Below are 25,363 nucleotides of genomic sequence, written 5' to 3' on the forward strand. Positions count from 1 at the left end.
AATACATTAAGGGTTCAATCGCAGACATGTTTAGACCAAAAAATTCCTACAGTTCCCAATATTTCCAGTCACCCATGGCTCCAACTCCCAGCATTCAGAAAAATGCTGGCTGGGGAATGCTGGGAGTTGTAGGAGTTTTTTCTATCTAAACATGCACAGGACTGCACCCTTAGAAACGTATATTGAAATATGTATTGAAATCCATGCAGATTTGAAAATAATAAATATGCAGGTTAACATGGAAATGCCTGCAAAAGTGACATGGGCCAGAAATAGACTGATTAGCCCTTCCTTACTTTTCTCACTAGTTGAATTTGTCTAAAAGTAAGGAAGGGACAATCAGTCTATTTCTGGCCTGTGTCACAGAATAATAGAATAGTAGGGTTAGAAGGGGCCTATAAGACCATCGAGTCCAACCCCCTGCTCAAGGCAGGAATCTAAGTCAAAGCATCCCTGACAGGTGGCTGTCCAGCCTGGTATTGAATGCCTCCAGTGTGGGAGAGCCCACCACCTCCCTAGGTCATTGGTTCCTTTGTCGTATTGCTCTAACAGTCAGGACGTTTTTCCTGATGCTCAGCCGGAATCTGGCTTCCTGTAACTTGAGCTCATTATTCCTTGCCCTGCACTCATTTTTGCATGCATTTCCATGTTAATCTGCATACTTATTATTTTCAGTTCTGCATGGAATTTCAGATGCCAATACATATTTCAATACACATTTCCAAGGGTACAATTCTATACATATTTAGACAGAACCCTGGAGGGCTGGATTTAGTCTGCAGGCTTGAGGTTTTCCATCCCTATTCTAAAATATGGTGACAGTAGTTTGAACATACTCTTCCTGTGTTCTGAGGTGGGCATTCACAGGATAGAGAACATGTGTTCAGAATCACTTTCTTCACTCCTGAAATTTTCTGTGTTCTCCCTACAAGAGCAGGAGGTCTGCAGTATGGACATTGGAGAAATTAGCAACGGAATCAAATGAGTTCAGATTTCTGTGAACCTGTTCTCCAGATTCCACAGCAGCCTTTTCTGAGTTATGGAGATTCCGTGGACTTGTGGATCGGGCTTTTCACTGTGGGGGATGATTTGTGCTAATTCACATTTGTGCAAGTAGGATGAAATTCTGGTTAAAAAAATCTGATTCCACCAATGATGCCTGACAATCCTGAAACAGACAGAACAGATTTAACAAAGTCTGTAGATTCCTAGTCTATAGGTCTGCTGTTCAAGTGCTGTTCTGAGAGCACACTGAAGTCTTGTATTTTTTCCCCCTGCCTGCATGTCCCAAAATAGCTGTTGTAACCAATTAGTGATCTCTGCCAAAAAAACAGGAGACAGGAAGAGCGCCTGGAGCAGAAGCATTAAGTACATCTCGGCCTACATCTTTTTACATAACCGTTAGTTAAAACACATCTCCTGAAGGGAGATGGATAAATAATTGTAGGTCAAGAGGGAGCCAGGTCTGCAAGATGCCCTGTTTTGTCTGGGCACCTGGTCTACGGATGAGAAGCCCTAAAACTATTAAAACGACAGGCGTGATAAAACGGAAAACTCGTGTTGGCAGCACATCTTGGCTCCCCAGAGTAATGGAGGTCAGGCAGGTTGCCAAGGAGCCGCATTCAACCTTGAGACGAAAGGTTTAAAGCTACATCACCCGGAGTCAGTTTGATGGAGTAGCTCTGGGATCAGGTCTTTGAAAGGGGGATGCAGGCCAACTTCTAAATGCGGTAAATCACCACACACAGGATCTAAAATTGTAGGGCCCGCCAGGGCAGCGCTGGCAGGAGAGAGAGAAGGATCTGAGGATGGAAAATTTGAAGCTTTTCTCCTTGTTTGGGCAAGGGGGAGTTGGAGGGCATATTTCATGTGGGAGAAGATACCATATTTTTTCTCTAATATTAATAGCAACACTGCAAATAGCCAGGGCTACCTGGTTGAAAAAGAAATGAAAAAGAAGATGAAAGCTTCATTCGAGTAATCATATGAGTTTTAGTCTATTAGATTAATCATCAATTAAATCTGCATATGGGAAAAGACAATGATTCTAAAGAAAAAAAACTCCCTCTTATTTATTTATTTATTTATTTATTTCATTTATATCCCGCCTTTTTTCCTCCTTAAGGAACCCAAGGCGGCTTACATTCTCCTCCTCCTCTCCATTTTATCCTCACAACAACAACAACCCTGTGAGGTAGGTTGGGCTGAGAGTCTGTGACTGGCCCAAAGTCGCCCAGTGAGCTTCCATGGCCGAGTGGGGACTAGAACCCACATCTCCCGACTCCTAGTCCAACACTTAATACGGCACTCACCATTCAGGGCAGTACAACTTCTAAAGTACTTGCATTCAAAAAAAATTCTTTGAAAACTTAAAAAATCTGCTGCCTGATGAACCAAGGGCACCTAGTAAGTCTCCTAAAATGTTCTTCATTAATCAGTCTAATTAATCAACAAAATGTTGCAGCCGTACAAATGTCTACAGAAGTTACTAGCTCCCCAATCTTTTGACCTTTTTGAATGTGCTTACAGACCATGCTTCTCCTTGGAGGCCTTGCAGTGCCAGATCCAGGTTTTGGGTGGGGTGGGGACTTGGGCAATATGCCCTCAGTGGGCCCCCTTCCTGGGTGGGTCCACCTCCTTCTCTCTTCTGTCTCTTCTGCCCATTCTCTTGCCATTTGGACCAGTTTGTACAAACAAGGCAAATAAAGGACGCTGCTCCGTCTTCTCACTGTGGTCACAGCTTACGTGATTGGAGAGGGCAGGTGAAAAAGCAGTGGAGCAAAAAGGAGGAGCAGCAGGGCCAGGAGGCTCCAAGGGTTCGAAATGGGCCCCCTGAAGGTGGTGTGGGCCTCAACAGGTGCCCAGCAGTGCCTACCTCAGACGCTGCCCTGAGGCCTTGCACCACGTGCTGCCATTGTCAGAAGTATGTTGGGCTGGTAAAGGGGCAGGGCCTATTCAGTTGTAGCACCCTGATTTTCTTGGTTTGGTTCCCTCTCTCTTCAGCTTTTGGAGGACAGCAAAGACTTCTTTATTTTGACATGCTTTTAATTTGTTGTGTGTTTTTAACCTCCCACAATTAAAACAGATCAGTTTTTATATGCCATTTTTATATGCTTGTCTCTTCCTCTGTTTTAATGACTTGTGTTTGTTTTTATTATTTTTATTGCTTTGCCTTGTATCTTTTTTAATTTGGAAGCTACCTTGGGGGACAAAAGGTGAGGTAGAAATTTTCTTAAATTGTTGCCTAAAGAGAGAGAGCGAGAGAGAGAGAGAGAGAGAGCGAGCATGTACACACAAATTCATGTTTAATTCCCAGACTGGTTGCTGGAAGGAGACAGGCAAGTGGCTATTTACAAGGCTGTACAAGAAAAAATAACATAAAACCGTACGGCTGTTGAATGTTTTAGTTGATAAATGCAGATATTGTGTTTTGCTTCTTCATGCCAATAACCACCACTGCCACGTTCCATAGAGGAATGTGCTCGGGTAGCCGTCCAGATGGGCGGCTAATAAATCTATAAATAAATAAAGGCTTATTACGTTCTCCTTTCAGGCCTTTAGCTGGCCTTAGTTTGAGTTTGCTGTTCAGTTTTGACAGTGCACTCCAGTTAAAGCAGAGGTGTTAAATCTCTCTCAGCCCAAGGGCCAGATCCCATTTCAGAAAAGCTCTCTGGGGCCACATTCCAGTGGTGGGTGGGGCCGAGTTGGCACCCTAGAACATAACCCAGAGTTCTCTGCAGTGAGCCGGGGCCCTTGATCCTCGGATTCTGCTGAATAATGAAGAATGTACCTTTCTGAGCATGTGCAGAGATGCCTGCCTTTTGCCACTGAGGAACCTCATTGCCTAGGACAGTCTTTTCCAACCTGGTACCTGCCAGATATTTTGGAGCAAAACTCTCAGCGTTCCTAATCATTGGCTGTGCAGGCTGGGGCTGGTGGGAGTTGAAGTCCAAAACATCTGGGGGGCACCTGTTTGAGGAAGGTTGGTCTAAGAGCAGCTTCAGACATAGTGGAGATGTGGGTGTAGGGATGGGAAGTACAAGCATTCAGGACGAGGCTGGACAGCCATCTGTCGGGGATGCTCTGACTTGGATTCCTGCATTGAGCAGGGGGTTGGACTTGATGGCCTTGTAGGCCCCTTCCAACTCTACTATTCTTTGATTCTCTGATTCTAAGCATCTTATGCTTCTTGTTTCTCAGTGCGTCTGTCATCTGCAGCAGAATGTGCACATCTCCCTTCCACAAAGCGATAATCTCCTGATGTGGGGACACCTTGTGTATCACACTGTGCGGCTGTGGTTCTGACATCAAAGCCCCACATCTGGTTTTAGCAATTGAGCACGTCATAGAAACACCAGTACTGCCATAATGGACTCCCCATGTCTCTTTGAAATCACTTGTCTTTTCTCTCATCCAATTGCTCTTCTTACTATCATGAATTAGCTGTTAAAGGTCATTTTTGCTCTGTTTACACCTTCCGTAGGGTCATTAAAACCTTGCAGAGAGGTCTCCCAGGAAGAAGGACTAAGGGCGCAATCCTGTGGGGATAGGCGGTTGCCTCCGAACTCGGAGGCAACCGCCTATCCAATGCAGGGCAGGAGAAGCACAGAGGGGATCATTCCCTCCGCACTTCTCCTGCCCTGCGTTTGCGGCTAGACAGCTGATTTCGGAAGGCAGAGCAGGGGAGGAGGCTGCCAGACGACACACAGGATGTGTCCTCCTTCCCTGCCCCGGAACCCCCCGCAGAACGCCCCATTTTGGCCACTCCGCACTCCTCTTCTGAGCGCGGGGGGCGGGGAAGGTCGGTTCTCCGAGAAAACCACATATCCAAGGTCGGTTCCCAGAAAGCCACATATCCTATGGCTGTCTAGTTGCTGACTAGCGGCCTTAGGATTGCTCCCTAATTGGAGGATTTAGAAAAGAAGAAAAATATATGCACGGTCACAGAATCAATCTAGGATTCACTCAAAATAATAGCCCTGTCCAGGCGTTCAAAAAAGGGATAACAGCAACGCGTGTGGAGAAGGAGCGTTCCAGCCCTGCCCCTCTCCTCTGTCGCGTTTGATGCTCTGTACTCGTGGAAGGTGGCTGTCTGAAGAGGAGGGCATCCTGAATCTGTGGGGACTCTGTGTGAGGCAGAATGCAGATTTTTCAGCGTTCTGGCTTGTATGGAGGGCCGGCACGGATATAGGAGGCACCCTGCGACGGGAGGAGAGAGGCAGGGCTGGAGTGCTCCTTTGCCTCACACATTGCTGTTAGCCTTTTTTTGATGCCTGGACAGGGCTATAATTAATGTTATTTCTTAGATTAAGCATTAATTGGAGCAAGAAGTCCAAGCCACTTGCATTTCTATTTCCTCTCGCAACTTTCAAAGTCCGAAGCTGCTATGAATAAGCTAGCCAGAAATTCTTCTAGGCTAGAAGGTTTCTCTGTGGAATCTAATTTCTTGGAGTGAAAGCAGAGAGTAGCTCAAGGGTGGGCAACTTGTAACCCTCCAGAGGTTTTGCCCTACAACTTCTTTCATCCCTCACCATTGACTGTGCTGGCTAGGGCTGATGGGATTTGTAGGCCAAAACCTCTGGAGGGTCACAAGTTGCCCACTCCTGCTGTAGCTAATTTTCTAACATTTGATTTAAGCATCTCTCTGGAATCTTTGGATCTCTCAGGGGAAGAATAAGGGCTATTTTTTTTTTTTTTAGCAGATGACACATAAGGGAAGCAACCTAGGAATGATGTATGCCATCTTGATTAACTCAAAGTATTTCACCAGTATGTTGCTATAGTAACAAAAATGCTGCATTCACCTACCTTTCAGGAAAAAAATGTAAGACAAATTCCAAAGTGATAGTTCATGAGGCTGCAGTTGGCTGTAGGCCAGGGTGTAGTTTGCAATCCTAATTAGAGAAAGACACATGGACAGAATGAGGAGAGGGTAGAGGGATGGGTAACCAGCGCTGAATGCCTGTGTTACTCTGTTGCAGCAAAATCAGCTAAGAGTCTTGTGACACTTTAAAGGCTAACAGATTTATTGTGGCATAAGCTTTCCTGGACTGGAGCCTGCTTTGTCAGATACATGAAGTGTTATCCTCAGTTGGCAGGGTGCGATGTGTGTTATATCCCACTCTCGTTCTCACACTGTGTGCGTGTGTGTGTGTGTGTGTGTGTGAGAGAGAGAGAGAGAGAGAGAGAGAGAGAGAGAGATGGTAAATAAAGAAGCCAAAGGGCCATGAAATGTAAGAGGTGGCCATAGATCTGCAAAGCCCAAATCTATAGAAGATAAACTAGTGACCATCACACCAGCAGAAAGCAGCAATGATACTGTCTTACTAGCTGGATGGAAACCATGGTCCGATTTAAGCCCAAACTGAGTAGAATGTGAGTTCACATTCGCAAAACAATACACTTAAAGCTTTATTTTGCACACGGGCTTTTCAGCTCTTCAGTTTTAAAAATTGCGTTAGTGCATTTTTAGATCTTTGCACCGTTGCTGGCTTTTATCTTGGTTACTTGTTGTTGTTGTTGTTGTTGTTGTTGTTCAGTCGTGCCCGACTCTCTGTGACCCCATGGACCATAGCACGCCAGGCCTTCCTGTCCTGCAGTCTCTCCCGGAGTGTGCTCAAGTCCATATTCATTGCATCAGTGATGCTATATCTTGGTTATTACTTTGGTTTTATTCTGTTTTAAACTGATGGTTGTTATATTATGTTTTACTATGTTACTATATTTTATGGTTTTAAGTTTTGTCTTGTAAACAGCCCAGAGAGCTTTGGCTAATGGGCGGTATAGAAATGTAATACATAAAAGAAATAAATTTTTGGTTGGGGATGAGGAGTCGAGGGCAGTATTGTAGTGGCACATTTTGAAGCGCCAGCACTCATCATGACAATCCCCATAGCCACGCCCCCAAGGAAAATGCAAAAATGCAGGCAGCTGCATTGATCCATATCCACAAACCACTTCTAGCAGTTTTCCTCTCCACCAGGAGCAGGTCTTTTGTAGCGCTAATGGGTCTTCATTGCCCATTCAAGACCTAGCCACCCCAGAATACTTTGCATTAGGACAAGGAACAATATATTGTTATTGGGGAAGCTCATTTCTCCCAGGCTAGTGTGAGGATTGCAGCTAAGCTCAGAGGAAACAGGGGGGCCTGACGGGGGCCGCAGATGGCATCAGTGTCTCTGCTAATAAAAAAGTGCTGCGCTGCATCTCAGTGAGTCTTGAATCCACCACACCCCTGGCTGAGGGTTATGTTAAAGGCTTTGTGGAAAAGGTGAATTCTGTGGGAGAAGGATTTGAAGGAAGAAACACAGCAATCTGTAAATGGCCTAAGGGGCAAAGTAGGTGTGTTAATGGCTTTAGTGGAGGCTTTCCCTGAAACACAAATGGCAGCTTCAGAGAGGCAATTTTTCTCGGGGGGGGGGGAGTTAAATTCCTCCTCCAGATGGCCCCAGAGCTGCTCTGACTGCTACTTGCATCACAAAAACATGCACGTTAGTTGCCGTTGTTCGATTATCTAGTTTGGCCCTAAGATGTTTAGCAAGGCTGAAATACTGTGAATCTCCTTGTGGGTCTCCTGGCACATAACTACTGGGTCAGTGAGTGTGAGAGCAGCTTTTTCTGTGCTGCCTCCAAATGATGCTGATTCACAGTAGTTAGTTTGATAACTAACAACCAAAGTCCTAATAAATGGAGGGAAAAGTATGCACCTAGTTTTCCTGGTATAGTCTGGAGTACATTTTTGTTTTCTGATGATTTGCCTTCAGGAAGGAATGGACTCTATCCTTTTTAATGCAGAGCAAGGTACTGCTCTAGGAAGGAACATACTGTGCTTGTAAAACTTCGTCCTGGTTAGAGGAAAGCAAACTATCCTATGTTCATCCAACCCCTGGGATAGCTGCAGGGCAAGTGGAATCAAATGATAGGAGAATCGCAGCTAGAAGTGGGTTTGTCAAGATGTGCTGTCGCAGACAAGGACTGTCTGCCTTTGAGGAGGAAAGAGGGAAGGTAATACTGTTTTGGCAATGTAAAACCTAATGCACATTTTAAATCGGTTTAGGTTTAGTCATGTGTTGCAGCTCTGGATCTAGGTTCTCCAAGGGTTCAGTCATCCGACAGGCTGGCTTCCAGCATGCTGTTTTAGGAAGTTTAGTGAATATGAACCAGGTTGGGTGGATAGATTTGGTCTCTGCTTGATTCGATGAGGAGGCGGAGGGGAGACAGGGAGATTGTGATTCTTGTCTGTAGAAGAATTAAGAGTTCCCATGGAACCTTAAGGACTAGTGCGTTTATTATGGCATGAGCTTTCGTAAGTAATATCTTGCTTCATCTGATGCATGAAGTGGGTTGTACAGGGTGTGTGTGTGTGTATGGGTGTACACATACAAACCAGTGAGAGGAAATGACTTCACCACAAAGAAGAGATCTCAGTCCCACTTGGCCCTCTGTATAGTGTTTTTCTACTCTTTGCTAGGTAAACATGCCTCAATAATTTTGTAAATCTTTACTTTTTTGCCACCACCATGCTGCTGAATTTGCCACTGAAATTTGATGGTAGGAAAAAATGGCAGTTTTCCTTTAAAATAAGGCGTGTGTGGAGCACGCACCTTGGTTTACACCAAAATTTCACCCTTGGGCACTTCAGTGACTCCGCAGCAGAACAGTGGGCCTCACAAAATTGGCCGGGGGAGGCACATGGGTTCCATGGTGCATATGTTGCCTTCCCCCGATTTAGAGCGTTTTTGTAAGAACGTAAGACAAGCCACGCTGGATCAGACCAAGGGTTCATCTAGTCCAGCATTTTGTAGCCAACCAGCTGCAGCGCAACATCACCCTCGCACCCGAGTTCTCCAGCAACTTGTGTACATAGGCATATTGCCTCTGATACTGGAGGTAGCATATAACCATCAGGACTAGTTGCCACTGATAGCCTTCTCCTCCATGAATTTGTCCGAGGCCCTTTTAAAGCCATCCAAGTTGGTGGCCATCACTGCATCTTGTGGAAGTGAATTCCAGAGTTTAACTATGTGCTGTGTGAAGAGGTCCTTCCTTTCATCCCTCCTGAATTTCCCACCAGTCAGCTCCATGGAATGATCCCAGATTCTAATATTATGAGAGAAGGAGAAAAATGTCTCCCTATCCACCTTCTTCACAATATGCAGAATTTTGTATACCCCTCTCATGTCTCCCCTTCCTCCCCTTTTTTCTACGCTAAACACCATCTAGCCTTTCCTTATAGGGGAGTTGCTCCAGACCCCTGAAACATTTTAGTTGCTCTTTTCTGTACTTTTCCCAACTCTACAATATCCCTTTTTTAGGCATGGTGAACTCTTCAACTGAAAAGGCTCCCAGAGCAGCTAGCTCACTTAGGTTCTAGGAGACAGTCCTTGTACGCCAGTTTATAATCTAAAAGACATGGTACAAAGGGAAAAGCACATGTAAAGATTTGCATCCATGTGGTTCACATGGACAGAGCTCTTCACACACACTCCAGATTGGCATCAGGGCATCTGCAGAAGGCCATGGCAACTCATGCTGGTGCAAACATGTGGAAAGGGGCATGGTCTACAACAGTTCTCCTTTTTGGAATTTAAAATCCTTTCAGATCTACCTGTTCCTCTGCATGCAAAGGCCTGGGAAGGGCGAGATTTCTAGATGGCACGTGGCTTACAATAGCATGGGCTGTGTTAAGTTGAGCAGAGGCTGTTACCTTGAGCGAGAATTACAGCCGGCTCCCATCCAAGGCTGACAACTCATTCTTCCCTGTTCCATTTTTGGTGATTGATTATAAGGGTCACCTTTTGGAAGACGGAGGAGTTACACAATCGTTCTATCCCTGCAGCACACAAGTGATTGCAATAATTCAGTCTCTGGCTTGTTTGAAATAGATAATCAGCCAAGAGCTGCTGTCCTGTGAAAACACACACATTTTATTTCTGGAGTGTTTGCACATTGCGTGCGCCTCACACATGAATAAAAGCACCACCTGTTTGAGGCTGATAACTGTGGCTCACGGTGTGCGTATCAGTCGCTCGCTGGAACAGCAAGCTGCTTTGTCAAGAAGTGGATCCAGCGACTCTGGCTTGACCCACATTTTGTTTAAAACAGCTGTGCACTGCTCAGTTTGCTTTAATAAGCCTCTGTTTGAGGTTTTCTAAGCCAGTTTCTTCTACCTGAAGCGGTATAGAGATAAGCTTGGAAATATGTCATCGGCACCTGGTGAAAATCCACGTGTCGGAGGGAGGAGGCTTCTGGCTGTGCAGAAAGGAGGGGGCTGCTGAAAATTGACCGACTGTGGGGCTCTGCGGCTTCAGCAATGTACATTGGGGATGGGAAAAAGGTAGTTTGGGATCGATTGGTAGATCTCTGGGCAGTTTGCAGTAGATTGGCAAAGGTTTCAGGCTCCCAGTGGTAGAGCACCTGTTTCACATGTAGAAGATCGCAGGCTCAAGTCCAGGTAGGGCTGGAAAAGTTCCTGCCTGAACCCCTGGAGATCTGCTGCCAGTCCGTGTCCCTCCCTCTCCCTCTCGCATGGGAGGGAATGCTTCTACGATGGTGACATCTATACTTCTTGCTTCAGCACAGTTGCTTTTACCCATATAAAAATGCATGCAAACGTGATTGATCGAATAGATGGAAAACTCATACGATTGATCAAATAAGATTTCTTTAATGGCTGGCAGCTTTTAAGTTTCTTTTTCGTATGAAAGGTGGCAGCAGTCCGCTGCAGGCCAAGTCCCTCTTCCTGTATTCTCCAGCACAGTTACGGTGCTAGGAGAGATGTTGTTCATTAACTGCTGTAGGGCTGCTGTAGATACTACGTGGGAGGGTATCTTCTAATGCATCATGCAGGGCCAACGGTAATATCACACAGGTCTGTCACACGCAGCTTTTCCTCAGAGCTTCTGCCCACGCAACAGCTCTCTTGGTGTGCAGTCCTCCCTGTGTGTGTGTGTGTGTGTGTGTGCGCGCGCGTGTGTGTGCACACACTGTAATTAGCCATTGGTTACGAAGGGTGCCATAGGAACCAGTAGGGAAATAATGCGTTGTTCCAAATGTATAATGAAATTCAATTAGCACAAATGGTATAAAACAGACAGTTTATGGGCGATTGATTGGGCGGTGGCGGGGTTGTAATTGGAAAAGTACCGGTGACTGCTTCCCTATTATCTCAGCCCCACCTCCCACCCCAAAGTTGGGAATAAACTGGAATTAATGAAGTCATTGCTGAGAACAGTGCTGCCTCCCAGAATTCACTGTTGAAGGGGCCACCATGCGCTGAATCCCTCTTCTCTTTTGTTTGGTGCTGCTGAGAAATTTCAGTGTGTGGTCCTTCTAGAAATCTGAATTGGGTGCAAACTACCCCATATACCGTAGAGACCATCTCCATGCTGAGCGTGCAGTAGCAATCCTGGGGCATGGTCACCTGCGGTTTTGACCCAAATGGCTAGGAAATGCGGCTGTCTGCAACTTGCAGAAGTTACGCAAATTAAGCACAGTTGCATACTTTCTCACTTTGTACCATCTGTTTTGCTTCTGCCTGTCATGGGGAGGGAACAAAGAGCTATCCTGGGAAGTGATACTCCAGCCTTTGCTTCTGTGATTTTCACCAGATGCTACTTTTAAGTATAACTTTGTAATCATAGGAGTTAGAAACTTGGGATTTTTTTTCCAGTTCTTAAATGAAAGCTGCCATTCCCAGAAGAGGTTGTGACCACTTGGATTCAGTGTCCCATGGCCCTCGATCTTTCCCTTCTCCAGACTTTGAGTAGGAACTGTAATGCAGTGGTATAGCATATGATTTGCAGGGGAAAGAAATTTCTCTCCTGAGACTCTGGAGAGCTGCTGCCAGTCAGAGTAGACCAGCCTTCCCCAAACTGGTGCCTTCCAGACGTTTTAGACCTCAGCTCCCATGCCCACTTCTTGGCTGTGGCAGGAGTGTGTTTGCGTAGCTGAGGCTGGCGTGCCAACTGTGCCCATTCCTAGAGATGGCTGATCTGGCCATGCTCAGGCATGCCTTAGTTACATCCTATTTGGACTACTGTAATGTACTCTATATGGGGCTGCCTTCAAAAACATCAAAAACTGTCCAAAATCTTCAAGAACTGTTCAAAACCTTCAGGTGGTCCAGAATGCTGTGGCCAGATTGTTGACTGGGGCTGGTTACTTTTCTGTGTACTTCTGCCTTAGTGATAAAGCACCAGGCTGAGTACCCAGAAAAGCTCTTCTGCAGATACGCTCCAAATCTTTCAACTCTTTCCTAAATCTCAAACTTGTGCATGTCCCGTAATTCACTCAGTTAGCAGTTAGAGTAAGGAGAATTGCTGTTGACCAGGGCTAGTTATAGGGATCAAGTGACTCCCTTGTTACAACAGCCTCACCGGCTACCGTTTTTTTTCCTGGACAGAATTCAAAGTGCTGGTTAAGACCTAGAAAGCTCTGCATAGCTTGCACGAGGCTACCTGAAAGACCGCCTTTTCCCATATGAACCTGCCCGGGTTCTAAGACCTTCTGGAGATGCCCATCTTTTGAGCCTGCTGCCATCAGAGGCGTGTTTGGTGGTGACCCAAGACAAGGCCTCTTTGGTGGCTGCTCCTTATTTATTTATTTCATTTTATTTCATTTTATTTCATTTCTATACCGCCCAGTAGCCGAAGCTCCTAAGCTGAACAACTCTGTCCCAAGGGACAGCACCCCTCTCTGTTGTCCTTCCACTGGCAGGCAAAGATCACTTTATTCAAGCTTTTTAGTCTGTAAGTGGATCTTTTGGGTTGGAGGCTGCTTTTATTCTGTTATTGCTTTGTTTTTATTATGTTTTAATGTCTTTGTTTTTACTATTGTTTTAATCAAGTCGTATTTGTGATCGTAAGCCTCCTTAAGTTTTTTTCTTGGTAGAAAGGTGGGGTACAAAATAAATAAATGATACAATTTTTATTATATAATAAAATATATTACAAATTTATTTTAATATGTAAAACAAATAAATGAATCAGGCCGAGCCACATGGCTAATTGGCAGGAATTCTGGGAATTGTACTCTAAAACAACTGGAGGGCACCAAGTTGGGGAAGGCTAAAGTAGACAATTCTCATCTGGATGGATGGATAGTCTTTTATGTAGCTTCCTATGCTCCAGACTTCTTCTACTCACACCTGCTGACTTCTGACACTTGTCTGATTGCCTGCCTCGGGAACGTTATGGCTCCTGCAGCTAATGCCATTTGTGGCTGTTGTACAATTAATATATTTAAGTTACTATTATTCTCTACCTCTGAGAATTCTTGAGAATTGAAACAGGAGATTGGAATTTTTCAAACAAATAAAGTAAACGAGCCATAGCTTTAAAACTGGAATAGATTAATCTTGAAGAGGGACTTAATCGGAGTGGAGAAAGAAGTACCCTGGTTTTGTGGTGTCTTTGGCGTGAGCTGCATGAGGTTAAGAACTTCGCAGCCATCTAATAGCTGATTTTGTACTAGTGGCAAGAACAAGGCAAATCATTTTGCCAAAGGCACCAGGGGAGGATTCTAAAACATTGTTAAAAGAAACATATGTGCCCTGATGAAGTTCTTGACCCTGCCCCCGGGCAGGACTTCCTGCATTTCACAGCTCCATAGCAGGCAGAAATTCTACAGGTGCAGATTTCCCTATACTGCATGGGAAAAGCTGCATAACTTGAACTTCTGTCTATCATGAAGATGTTAAAGGCACAGGAGACCTGCCAGAAAATAAAAATAAAAATGTGGCAGCCTTATTTGCCATCCCTACTACATCAGTAAGCTCCTCCCACTCTTTCTAACAGGTCAGTGTTACTATAGTTAAAAGTATGAGCTGTAAAGTTTTCAGCTGAAATCTCACTTCAGCCTTGAAGTCTCTTGGAACTCTTAAGAAAGACATTGTTTATTCAGCCTCAGGCATTTCCATCCACTTCAATACATAATTTAGGGTTAATACTGGTCTACCTTACAGGGCTGTTGAGAGGACTACTGAGATAATATATGTAAGGGAAGTGGTTTATGTGCTATATAAATGCTAAGTTTTGCTACCCTTTTGTGTGCAGAATGGGGACAGGTTTTAAAAAGTGTCCCCCCCACCTTTTCCCTTTGGCTGGCATCCAGAATTTGTTTCTGACCTAGAGGCCCAGTGGGCAGAAGGCAAGGAGCTGAAACAGTGGAGATTTCTCTTCCCCAAGCCATGTAGCACAGGGTTAGGCAAACTTTAGGCTAGTCAGATATACTTTGTTTTTGTTTTTAACTAGACTCCCAAGATCCACCAACCAGAGTGCTTAAACAGCTATCCTATACATGTCTACTCAGAAGTAAGCCCCATTCAGATCAAAGGGACTTACTCCAAGGTAATTGTGTTTAGAATTGCAGCCTTAGATACAAAGCACACCTTACTTTGTTTAATGATAGTGAGAGCAGAATGACTTTTGCCACCTAAATTAGGCGGCTGAAATGAAGAAAGCTTGGGGTAACCAGGAGTGGACTTCTGCATGAAAGGACTGTGAACTCTGTTCAGTTCTGGTATGAAAAACAAATTCCTAGACTCAGAACATGCTCAGAGGCACCCTGTTCCTTAATTCTAAGATTTAGAATGCATGTTACTTTAAAGAGGTAGCTAGCAGCTACTCAGTAAGCGCGAGCCCTGATCCAGATGGAGACCCTAGCACAGGGAGGAGAGGGGGTCTAACCCTTTCCCTCCCACTGCAGTCTCAACCCAGATGAGGGTGCTACACCTGCAATTGATATTCCCAAATAGTGGTCGGTTAAAGGAAATGGGAGTTGCATCCAGCACATCTGGAGGGCACCAGATGGGGAAGGCTGCTCTCCCCATTGCAGTGCAGGGCTGTCTCTTTTCAGTGGCTGCATTCTTCATATCTCATTGCTTCATGCACAGGATTGCAGCAGGCCTGCCGGGGAAGCCTGCCACTGACTGGGGATTATGGGACTTGTAGTCCAACACATCTGGAGAGTGCCAGGTTGGGAAGGCTGGATTACAGGATAGCCACTGCTGTTCCTTCTTCTCATGAGCGTAGTTCAGCATCCTCACCCCAACAGTGGACAGCCAGATGGACTCCAGGAAGTCCGCAACTTGGACCTTCAGGTCACAACTTTTCCCTGTTTGCTCCTCCCTGCTGATTCCCCCCCCCCACCCCAATCCTCCCTGCAATGATCATAATCTCAGCAAATACGGGTTTGGGGACACACGTATGCTGAGATAAGGTGCATTTCCGCCCTTTCCCAGTTCAACGCCAATTTAACATGTTTCTCTCTTCTCTGTGCTTTTGTTGCCAGTTACTCCCGAAGCGATCGGGTTCCTCTCTGCTGTTGGGGTCTTTATTGTTCTCCTGGCTGTGCTCTTCCTCTTCATCAACAAGAAGCTCTGCTTTGAAAAGATCGGGGGCCTCCCCTGCTTGGAACAGCGAGGGAAACGCAAGCGCTACAAAGAGAAATCCAGGGTGCACGAGGGCCTAGGTAAGCACGTGAATCTTGCTGATCTCAATCCCTTCTATCTGGTGCTACTTGCCAAACTTTTAAATTGACCAGAATGCCTGCACTTTGTTTTCACGGCCCATTATGCCTGCTTAAACAGCGATCGCTCTGATCTTTGCAAGAAGAAATGGCAAAATATAATTGTGCAGTTTAAATCTTTCTGTCCTTATGCTGTGGGGAGTATCTTATGGACGCAAGGCAGGAGCTACCTGGGACACTGCTGGCATTTTCTCATGAGTGCTTTCTGCTTGGTGAGGGATTCTCTCCATCTGGCTCTCTGGCTTTGGCTTGTATACAAAGGGTGCCCCGGGGGCCAAATATGGTCCTCGATGGGTCACAGTCCGGCCCTCCAAGGTTCCTCAGAAGGCCATGTCCCCTTCCCTTGGCCCCACCCCTTTTCATTTAATTCATTTATTATATTTCTATACCACCCCATAGCCGAAGCTCTCTGGGCAGTTCACAAAAACTGGTTTCTCCCAATCACCAATCATATGATGGTTTCCTGGCTTTGGTGCAGTTTTTTTCGTGATTTTGAAAGGTTTGAAATGCCTTTCCTAAGGCTGAGTTACTGGCATTAAGACCTTTAAGCTAAAATGCTGGTATTTGAGGCTTTTTTGCCCTTGTTCCTGTGCCCTTTTGCTGTTGACTCCACCCACTACTGGAATGTGGCCCCCGAGAGCTTCTCTGAAATGGAATTCAGACCTCTGGTTGGAAGAGGTTCTGCACTTCTGATACAGAGTAATAAAGCCTTTGGAGAGGCATCCGGGACAGCCAGATTTGGACCTCAGGTGGGCAGGATTTGGTCTGTGGGCCTGAGATTCAACACCCCGAATACAGAGGTACCTAAAAAGAGGAGTCAGTGTGCTCTGGAAGTGTAGTCAACATGTTCTCCTTGCACATACATATTATGCATTCTAGTTCGGCCCGCAGCAAAATCAGGCTGTTCACACCAGGATTGGCTGTTACTTCATAGCATCCCCACCTCCCCGCAAAACAAGGCACAAGTAAGCTGTTGGTTGCTTAACGCTATAACTGGCCAATAAAAGAAAAGGGCAGATGCCAGCCTACTTGACACTTCTGGGGAGTGGCAAGGCAGATGCCCCAGCTAGCACTCGATTTGTTGATAAACAGGTCTGTCAAAAGCCTTAAGAAGGCCAGGGGAGCTGGGGGTGGGGGGGAACTGTGTTTGTGTTAGAGACGAAGGAAAAACAAAGGCAGAACATGGCAAATCCTCTTTTTAAGGTATGTCTGTATACAGGCAAACTTCCTGTCTGTGAGTGTGATGGGTGTATCCCTCATTTTGGTATGAGTGCTAGTTTGTTTAAAGGAAAACAGTTGGTTAAAAACCAGAAGAGAAGGGCAAGACCCTTCTGCAAAGCATGTGGAAAATTTTATTTGTTACATTTTTATCCCATCCTTCTTCCCTCAGGTGTCTGTGGTTCTGCTCTCCCCATGGGTTATCCTCACATGTCTGTGGTTCTGCTATCCCTTCAGGTTAGGCTGAAGAATGTTGACTGGCCAAAGGGTGACCCAGTGAGCTTCATGGGTGAGCGTGGATTTGAACCTGGGTCTGCCTGCTCCTAGTCCAACACTCTAACCCAGCCTTGCCCAACCTGGTGTCTTCCGGATGTGTTGGACTGCAACACCCATCATTTCCAGCTAGCATGGACACATCTGGAGGGCACCGGGTTGGAGATGTCTGCTCTGACTATTGCATTGCTAGGAAGCCAGATGCTTTAGCTACTTCGGTTCTCTTTTTAGTGTGATGAGGGCTAATTGGCTGGGTTACATGCGGGCCGTAGCCTCTGTGGCTGTAGCTTTCAGAAGCATCTGAGTGGCTGCGCTGGAAACAGAATAGTGGACTAGACAGATCTTGTCCGCCTCCAGAAAGGTTGTTCTTGTGCCTTTCTTGTTCATGCATTGGACATAACGTGATTTGCATCTATAAAGGTAAAGGTGTCCCCAGCCAGTCGTGTCCGACTCTAGGGTGAGGTGCTCCTCTCCATTTCTAAGCCGAAGAGCCAGCGCTGTCCGAAGACGCTTCCGTGGTCATGTGGCCGGCATGACTGAACACCGAGGTGCAGGGAACGCCGTTGCCTTTCCCGCCGAAGCGGCGCGTATTTATCTACTTGCAATTTCTTGCTTTCAAACTGCTAGGTTGGCAGGAGCTGGGACTGAAGACGGGAGCTCACTCCGTCACTCAGCACTCAGGTCTCGAACTGCTGTCCTGCCGACCTTCCGGTCTGCAGTTCAGTGTCTTAACCACTAAGCCACCGCGGCCCCTTGATTTGCATCTATAGTCTAACACAAGTAGGCCTGATGATATAAAATAAGGTGCATGATGAGTCAAGTTGTATGGACCAGATCCACATGGATGGTATTTTGTGCGCGTAAATGCCACTTATGTGGCGTGAGTGGACAGGAAGCCACTGAGCCTGGGGGAAGTGTGGGGGAGATTCATACCCACTTTCAGATATGGGAGAACAGGGCTTGCGTTGTGCTCCTTTTTGTGTTGTTCTCTGCCACGCTCTCAGTATTACATAAACACAGATATTCTTCTGTTAAAAAATTCCTTTTGTGTGAGTGTTTGAAAGCCTTTCTTCCTTCTGTCAAGTAGTGCATTGCAAGGGCCTTTTGAAATGACAGCATCTCTCCTTCACCATGTGTGGGCGTTGACGCTTTTTGGAACTGCCACAGACGATCATGCAAACATGTATTTACTGAAGCTTAAAAAATGTGAATTATTAATAAACAGGGTAGGTTTTAAAATCAAAGAAAGGTGGCGGAGGGGTGGGGAGGAAGGAGTTGTTTCAATGCTGTAGTGATTTGCATATGAAAGTAATTTTTATATGATTGACAAGTAAATACTTGAAAACGTGGTACTTGTAATGGAAAAGCTTATATCACCTCTACCCACAGCTTGTACTATGTGAGCGTGAAGACATGTGCATTATAATACGCACAGAGAGGTACACACATAGAAGGCTTCTATGTATTAATTATACTGGGAAATACTACTAGGAAATTATTTTCCTTTTACTATTATTATTATTAATTACATTTCTGTACTGCCCCATAGCCAAAACTCTAAGTGGACAACAATATGTGTGAGCTGTTTAGATCATTTACTTCCCCACACCACTGGGGCAGTGAAACCATAGGTCCAGCTGGGGTGATGCAGGACTGCAAGTCACATGCCAAAGCAAAGAAACAATCTAGAGAGGCAGGTGTGCGCACACGTGCAGAGCATTTCTCTTGAAGGACGGTTTTCACTACTTTTGAAACTACAAATCGAGTCCTGGGCTTTCTTCAGATGGGGCTCTAATCCTGCTATTGAGATGGCTCTCTAAGATAAGTTTGTGGGCTCTTTAGATGACGCCGTGTCCCTCCAGGGCGTCTCCTGCACGAAATGCGCTTCGTTCAGTTTTTAAATAGATCACAGATAATGAGCTATCAAATTACCTTGTTGTGTTCCACTTGAGTTTCCTCCATGAAAAGAGGAAAGGTAGCAAGAAGTGGAGCGAGATCAATGAAAGATATGGAAGACTCAGATACAGGGAGAAAGAGGGGGGAAAGGGTGGTGGAAAAGGAAGCACGTGAAAAAGGGAATCGTTGTGATCCTGCATTAAAAACGGAAGCAGGAAGCCCCATTTTCAGTGCAGGATTTTAGGCTGGTGTAGAGATGCTCAAACTGAATTGTAGATGTGTTGGGGCAACTGTATTTTCTTTGTGCACATGCCTGTCCTATTCACATATAAAGCAGGAGGTGCGTGTGTGGGTGACCTTTTATATCAAAAGGGATGTGCAAACTCTTCCCTGTCTTCCTGTGCCACGCTCCATCCCCCCTCCCCCCAGTCCCCGTCTAGCTTACTTCTGGTATTGGATCGAGGCTAGGGGAAAAATGCCCACAGTGACAGAGCGTGAGGAAGTACGGTGCGGGCGGTGTGTTTGTGTCGGGAAGGTTCGCTTCCCCTTCATGCAGCAGGGCAGGTGCTGACAAATATGCCTGCATCTGTCACACTGAGTCTGGACTAGGCCAGCGGTGGGAAACCTTTGGCCCAGGGGTCCTGAACATAGTACCCGTGGGTGCCATGGCAGCTGTGGGCACCTCCAACAGCGCCCATGAAGCTCTCCGCTTGCTGCCCCCTTCCAAATAAATTATTTTAAGGAAACCCTTGGAAAATGTTAAGGCAGTCTTCCTTCTCTCCCATTCTAGCCTCTAACCCATTCTAGTGCTCTTTCTCCCTCACCCCACCTCTTTAGCTCACTTTTGACTAGCCAGGCCCCATAGCAGCCATTATGTGAATAGCCATATTCACCTTGGGAGCCATTTTGTGGTGGCACCCACAGCAGTTTTTCAAATTCACAAATGTGTCCACTGGTCCAAAAAGGCTGGGGACCCCTGCTCCGGGCCATAGGCTGGAAGTGGCCTGCTATGCTTCCCCATCCTGCCCACCAAACTGCGGCTCCATGTCCCCTCACTGTCCATCCTTCCTTGCTTGCCTAAAATATGCTCCCAGAAGTCTAGAATGCGAAATAAAGTGTTCTGCCATATCCCAGTCTTCTTTCAGTTCTTCTTTCAATTCTCTCTTTGTTGGGGCTCTGGGTAGAACTTCTCATTCTTCTTTGGAGGTCTTCCTTCCTACCCAGAACCACTTGCTCGTCAGAGTTCACCTCCACCCCTTTGATTCATAGAATCATAGAATAGTAGGGTTGGAAGGGTCCTATAAGTCCATCAAGTCCAACCCCCTGCTCAATGCAGGAATCCAGGTCAAAGCATCCCTGACAAGTGGCTGTCCAGCCTCGTCTTGAATGCCTCCAGTGTGGGAGAGCCCACCACCTCCCTAGGTACTTGGTTCCATTATCGTATTTCTCTAATAGTCAGGAAGTTTTTCTTGATGTCGAGCCAGAATATAGCTTCCTGTAACTTGAGCCCATTATTCTGTGTCCTGCACTCTGGGATGATCGAGAAGAGATCCTGGCCTTCCTCTCTGTGACAACCTTTCAAGGACTTGAAGAGCGCTATCCTATCTCCCCTCAGTCTTCTCTTCTCAAGGCTAAACATGCCCAGTTCTCTCAGTCTCTCCTCATAGGGCTTTGTTTACAGTGCCCTGATCATCTTCATTTCCTTCCTCTGAGTCTTTTCCAGTTTGTCCGCATCCTTCTTGGTCTCCCTCTGGTCCTGACTAAAGGTTTCACTGCTGGATCTTTGTTTTGTGAGTTTGGTGCTTTGAATTTGGCTTGATCTTTGCTTGGTTCCTGGGATTTTTGGATAGTTGCTCTCTCTCCACCCCTCTCTCTGTGAATCTGTATTGCATATTTGTTTTAGTAGCAGGGATTTCTATGGAGGGGACTGAAGAGGCATTTGAATTTGGCAGGAGTTTATGCAGGGGAATTGGAGCTGCATGAAATCTGGCTGTATCTTTTTGCTGGCTGTGAACTGACCTTGAATGGTGGTGGAGTTGGTTGCCTAAGATTATTTTTTGCCTTGGAATGCCATTCCTGAGACCTAAGCATACTTTTGTTGTTGTTGTTCAGTCGTTCAGTCGTTCAGTCGTGTCCGACTCTTCGTGACCCCATGGACCATAGCACGCCAGGCCTTCTTGTCCTCTGCTCTCTCCAGGAGTGTGCTCAGGTTCATATTCATTGCATCGGTGATGCTATCTAGCCATCTCATCCTCTGCCGTCCCCTTCTCCTTTTGCCTTCAATCTTTCCCAGCATCAGGGTCTTTTCCAGTGACTTTTCTCTTCGCATTAGGTGGCCAAAATATTTGAACTTCAGCTTCAGTATCTGTCCTTCCACTGAGCACTCAGGGTTGATTTCCTTTAGGATTGACTGATTTGACCTGCTTGCAGTCCAGGGGACTCGTAAGAGTCTTCTCCAGCACCACAGTTCGAAAGTATCGATTCTTTGGCGCTCAGCCTTCCTTATAGTCTAGCTCTCACAGCCATACGCTACTACTGGGAAAACCATAGCTTTGATTAGATGGACCTTTGTTGGCAAGGTGATGTCTCTGCTTCTTACTATGCTGTCTAGGTTTGCCATAGCTTTCCTCCCAAGGAGCAAGCGTCTTTTAATTTCATGGCTACAGTCACCATCTGCGGTGATCTTGAAGCCCAAGAAAGTAAAATCTGTCACTGCTTCCATTTCTTCCCCTTCTATATGCCAGGAAGTGATGAGGCCAGATACCATGATCTTCGTTTTTTTAATGTTGAGTTTCAAACCAGCTTTTGCACTCTCCTCTTTCACCCTCAACAAGAGGCTCTTGAGATCCTCTTCACTTTCTGCCATTAGGGTGGTATTGTCTGCGTATCTGAGATTGTTGATAATTCTCCCGGCAGTCTTAATTCCGACCTGTGATTCATCCAACCCGGTGTTTCTCATGATGTACTCTGCATATAAGTTAAATAAGCAGGGTGACAGTATACAGCCTTGTCGTACTCCTTTCCCAATTTTGAACCAATCGGTTGTTCCGTGTCCGGTTCTTACTGTTGCTTCTTGTCCCTCGTACAGGTTTCTCAGGAGACAGGTAAGGTGGTCTGGTACTCCCATCTCTTTCAGAATTTGCCGCAGTTTGTTGTGATCCACACAATCAAAGGCTTTAGCGTAGTCAATGAAGGAGAAATAGACATTTTTCTGGAATTCTCTTGCTTTATGTCCAATAGCATTCAGTGGGACCTATTCCTGAGCAGATTTTTTAAAAAATAGGTAAGGATCACATTTTGAGCCTGCCCACCATTGGAGTGTGCCTGTGAGACCTTTCCAAATTGAATTTGGTCTTTGGATTGGAAAAAGCCCCTCACTCCTGCTCTAAGCCGTCAAGTTCATTCACACACGTATGTTTATCGCTTGACGACTGTCAACCGAACATGTGAATAGTCTCTATTAAGTAGTCTTGTGGTTGCAGTGAAATTGTGTGATTATAAACGTTCATCCTCTGAGGACTCCAGCGTAATAAGTGACTCCTCCCTTCTGTGCTTGGGCTTCCATCATTGGGTGGTGGAGGTGGTGCTCTCTGGGGCAGGGGAATTGATACGGGCCGTATCTCAGTCAAGTCACCCAACTCAAAATTAGCTTTTTTGTTTTGTAATGCATTTCAGGGGTGAGGTGGAATTCTTTTGGGGGAAGAACATTGGAGTATTCCACTTTGCTTTGCCCAGAAAGACCTGTCATGAGGTGCTTTCGGAATTTTGGGAAACTCAAAATGGCGCCCCTTATAAAAAAAATTATTGCCTCCTTTGCCACTCACTGGGGCTACCATTATTGTGGACAGCAGTTGAATATATACAGAGAAACACACACTTTTCCTGAGTTGGCTGGTTATTCCTCCAACAGTTCATTTTATTCATGAGTTGCCACGTTAAACACCTCTCCAAAGAGGCAATAATTGAAGCAGGCTTGATTAGAAATGTGTGCCCTTCTAGGCAATTGTATTTTACAACCTGAATTACTAGGAAAAACATTTTTTTTACATTTGTATTTCTTCTTTTAATAAAGATGTCTTGGGAAAATCTCAGGTATGCTTTATTCAGAAGCTGACCCAAAGGTTTAAAAGGGGGGAATGGGAGATTAGCATTGCAAACCCATGCAATCAGAAATAAGCTGTCATGAGTTCAAATAAACATGCTGAAGAATCAGCTAAATGATTTGGAGAAACACAATTGGGGAGGGGTCATTTCATAAAACTGTTTCTCTTTAAATGATTGGGTCAATTCACCATTTTTTAGTCTAATCACTGTTTCTCCCCAGCCTTAGGGGAAGGTCACCTCCTGATGACAGGAGCATGGCCTTCTGAGCAAAGGTGACCTGCCACCCCAGAGCCCACCTTTTGATTGGCATGCTAAGCCAAGCACCCCCTTCATGGATCACTGCCTTGTTGTGGCGAAGGGGCTTGCTTAACTCAGTGAAGCCATAAGCTATGCTGTGCAGGGCCACCCAAGACGGACAGGTCATGGCAGAGAGTTCTGACAAAATGTGGTCCACTGGAGAAGGAAATGGCAACCCACTCCAGTATTCTTGCCAAGAAAACCCCATGGAACGTATCACAAGGCTAAAAGAGATGATGCCGGAAGATGAGCCCCTCAGGTCGGAAGGTGTCCAATATGCTACTGGGGAAGAGCAGAGGGTATTTCCAAGTAGCGCCAGAAAGAGTGAAGCGGCTGGGCCAAAGCCGAAAGGACACTCAGCTGTGGATGTGTCTGGTGGTGAAAAGAAAATCCGATGCTGTAAAGAACAATATTGTTTAGGAACCTGGAATGTCAGATCAATGAATCAAGGTAAGCTGGAGGTGGTCAAACATGAGATGGCAAGATTGAACATCGACATCTTGGGAATCAGCGAACTAAAATGGACAGGCATGGGCGAATTTAATTCAGGTGACCATCATATCTACTATTGTGGGCAAGAATCCCTTAGAAGAAATGGAGTAGCACTCATAGTCAACAAAAGGGTGGGAAAAGCAGTACTGGGGTACAATCTTAAAAATGATAGAATGATCTCAGTACGAATCCAAGGCAAACCATTCAACATCACAGTAATTCAAGTCTATGCCCCAACCACTGAGGCCGAAGAAGCTGAGGTTGATGGGTTCTATGAAGACCTACAACACCTTCTAGAACTAACACCAAAAAAAGATGTCCTCTTCATCATAGGGGATTGGAATGCTAAAGTAGGAAGTCAAGAAATCACCGGGATAACAGGCAGGCATGGCCTTGGTGTACAAAATGAAGCAGGACAAAAGCTAATAGAGTTTTGCCAAGAGAACATGCTGATCATAGCAAACACTCTTTTCCAACAGCACAAGAGGCGACTCTACACATGGACGTCACCAGATGGTCAATATCGAAATCAGATTGATTATGTCCTTTGCAGCCAAAGATGGAGAAGCTCCATACAGTCAGTAAAAACAAGACCTGGAGCTGACTGTGGCTCAGATCATGAGCTGCTTCTTGCAAAATTTCGGCTTAAATTGAAGAACGTCGGGAAAACTACTAAACCGTTCAGGTATGACCTAAATCATATCCCTGATGAATATACAGTGGAGGTGAGGAATAGATTTCAGGGATTAGACCTGATAGACAGAGTGCCTGAGGAACTATGGACGGAGGTCCGTAACATTGTTCAGGAGGCAGCAACGAAATCCATCCCAAAGAAAAAGAAATGCAAGAAAGCCAAGTGGCTGTCTGATGAGGCTTTACAAGTAGCTGAGGAAAGAAGGGAAGCGAAAAGCAAGGGAGAAAGGGGAAGATATACCCAACTGAATGCAGAGTTCCAGAGAATAGCAAGGAGAGACAAGAAGGCCTTCTTAAATGAACAATGCAAAGAAATCGAGGAAAACAACAGAATGGGAAAGACTAGAGATCTCTTCAAGAAAATTGGAGATCTCAAGGGAACGTTTTGTGCAAAGATGGGCATGATAAAGGACAAAGAAGGCAGGGACCTAACAGAAGCAGATGAGATTAAGAAGAGGTGGCAAGAATACACAGAAGAACTATACAGGAAAGATCTGAATGTCCCTGATAGCCATGATAGTGCGGTCACTGAACTTGAGCCGGGCATCCTAGAGAGTGAAGTCAAGTGGGCCTTAGGAAGCATTACTAACAACAAAGCTAGTGGAGATGACAATATTCCAGCCGAGCTATTTAAAATCCTAAAAGATGATGCTGTTAAAGTGCTGCATTCAATATGCCAACAAATCTGGAACACTCAACAGTGGCCACAAGACTGGAAAAGGTCAGTTTACATTCCAATTCCAAAGAAGGGCAACGCCAAAGAGTGTTCAAACTACCGCACCATTGCGCTCATTTCACATGCCAGCAAGGTGATGCTCAAAATCCTACAAGCTAGGCTTCAGCAGTATGCGAACCGAGAACT

The 25,363-nt window shown here is 45.6% G+C and overlaps 1 protein-coding gene across 2 annotated transcripts in view; it reads left to right on the forward strand.

Annotated features, from left to right (window-relative positions):
• Nucleotides 1-25,363, forward strand: part of SYT16 (synaptotagmin 16) — a 122,628-nt gene that overhangs the window by 44,477 nt on the left and 52,788 nt on the right. For both annotated transcript variants that reach the window (XM_084836649.1, XM_084836640.1), the window contains exon 2: nt 15,292-15,471. In XM_084836649.1, coding sequence (XP_084692775.1) covers nt 15,292-15,471 — 180 coding nt within the window. The remainder of the gene's footprint in view (nt 1-15,291; nt 15,472-25,363) is intronic.

This window comes from Heloderma suspectum, chromosome 1, assembly GCF_057233095.1.
Source record: "Heloderma suspectum isolate Gila_16-S chromosome 1, 16-S_ref, whole genome shotgun sequence".
Classification (NCBI taxonomy): domain Eukaryota; kingdom Metazoa; phylum Chordata; class Lepidosauria; order Squamata; family Helodermatidae; genus Heloderma; species Heloderma suspectum.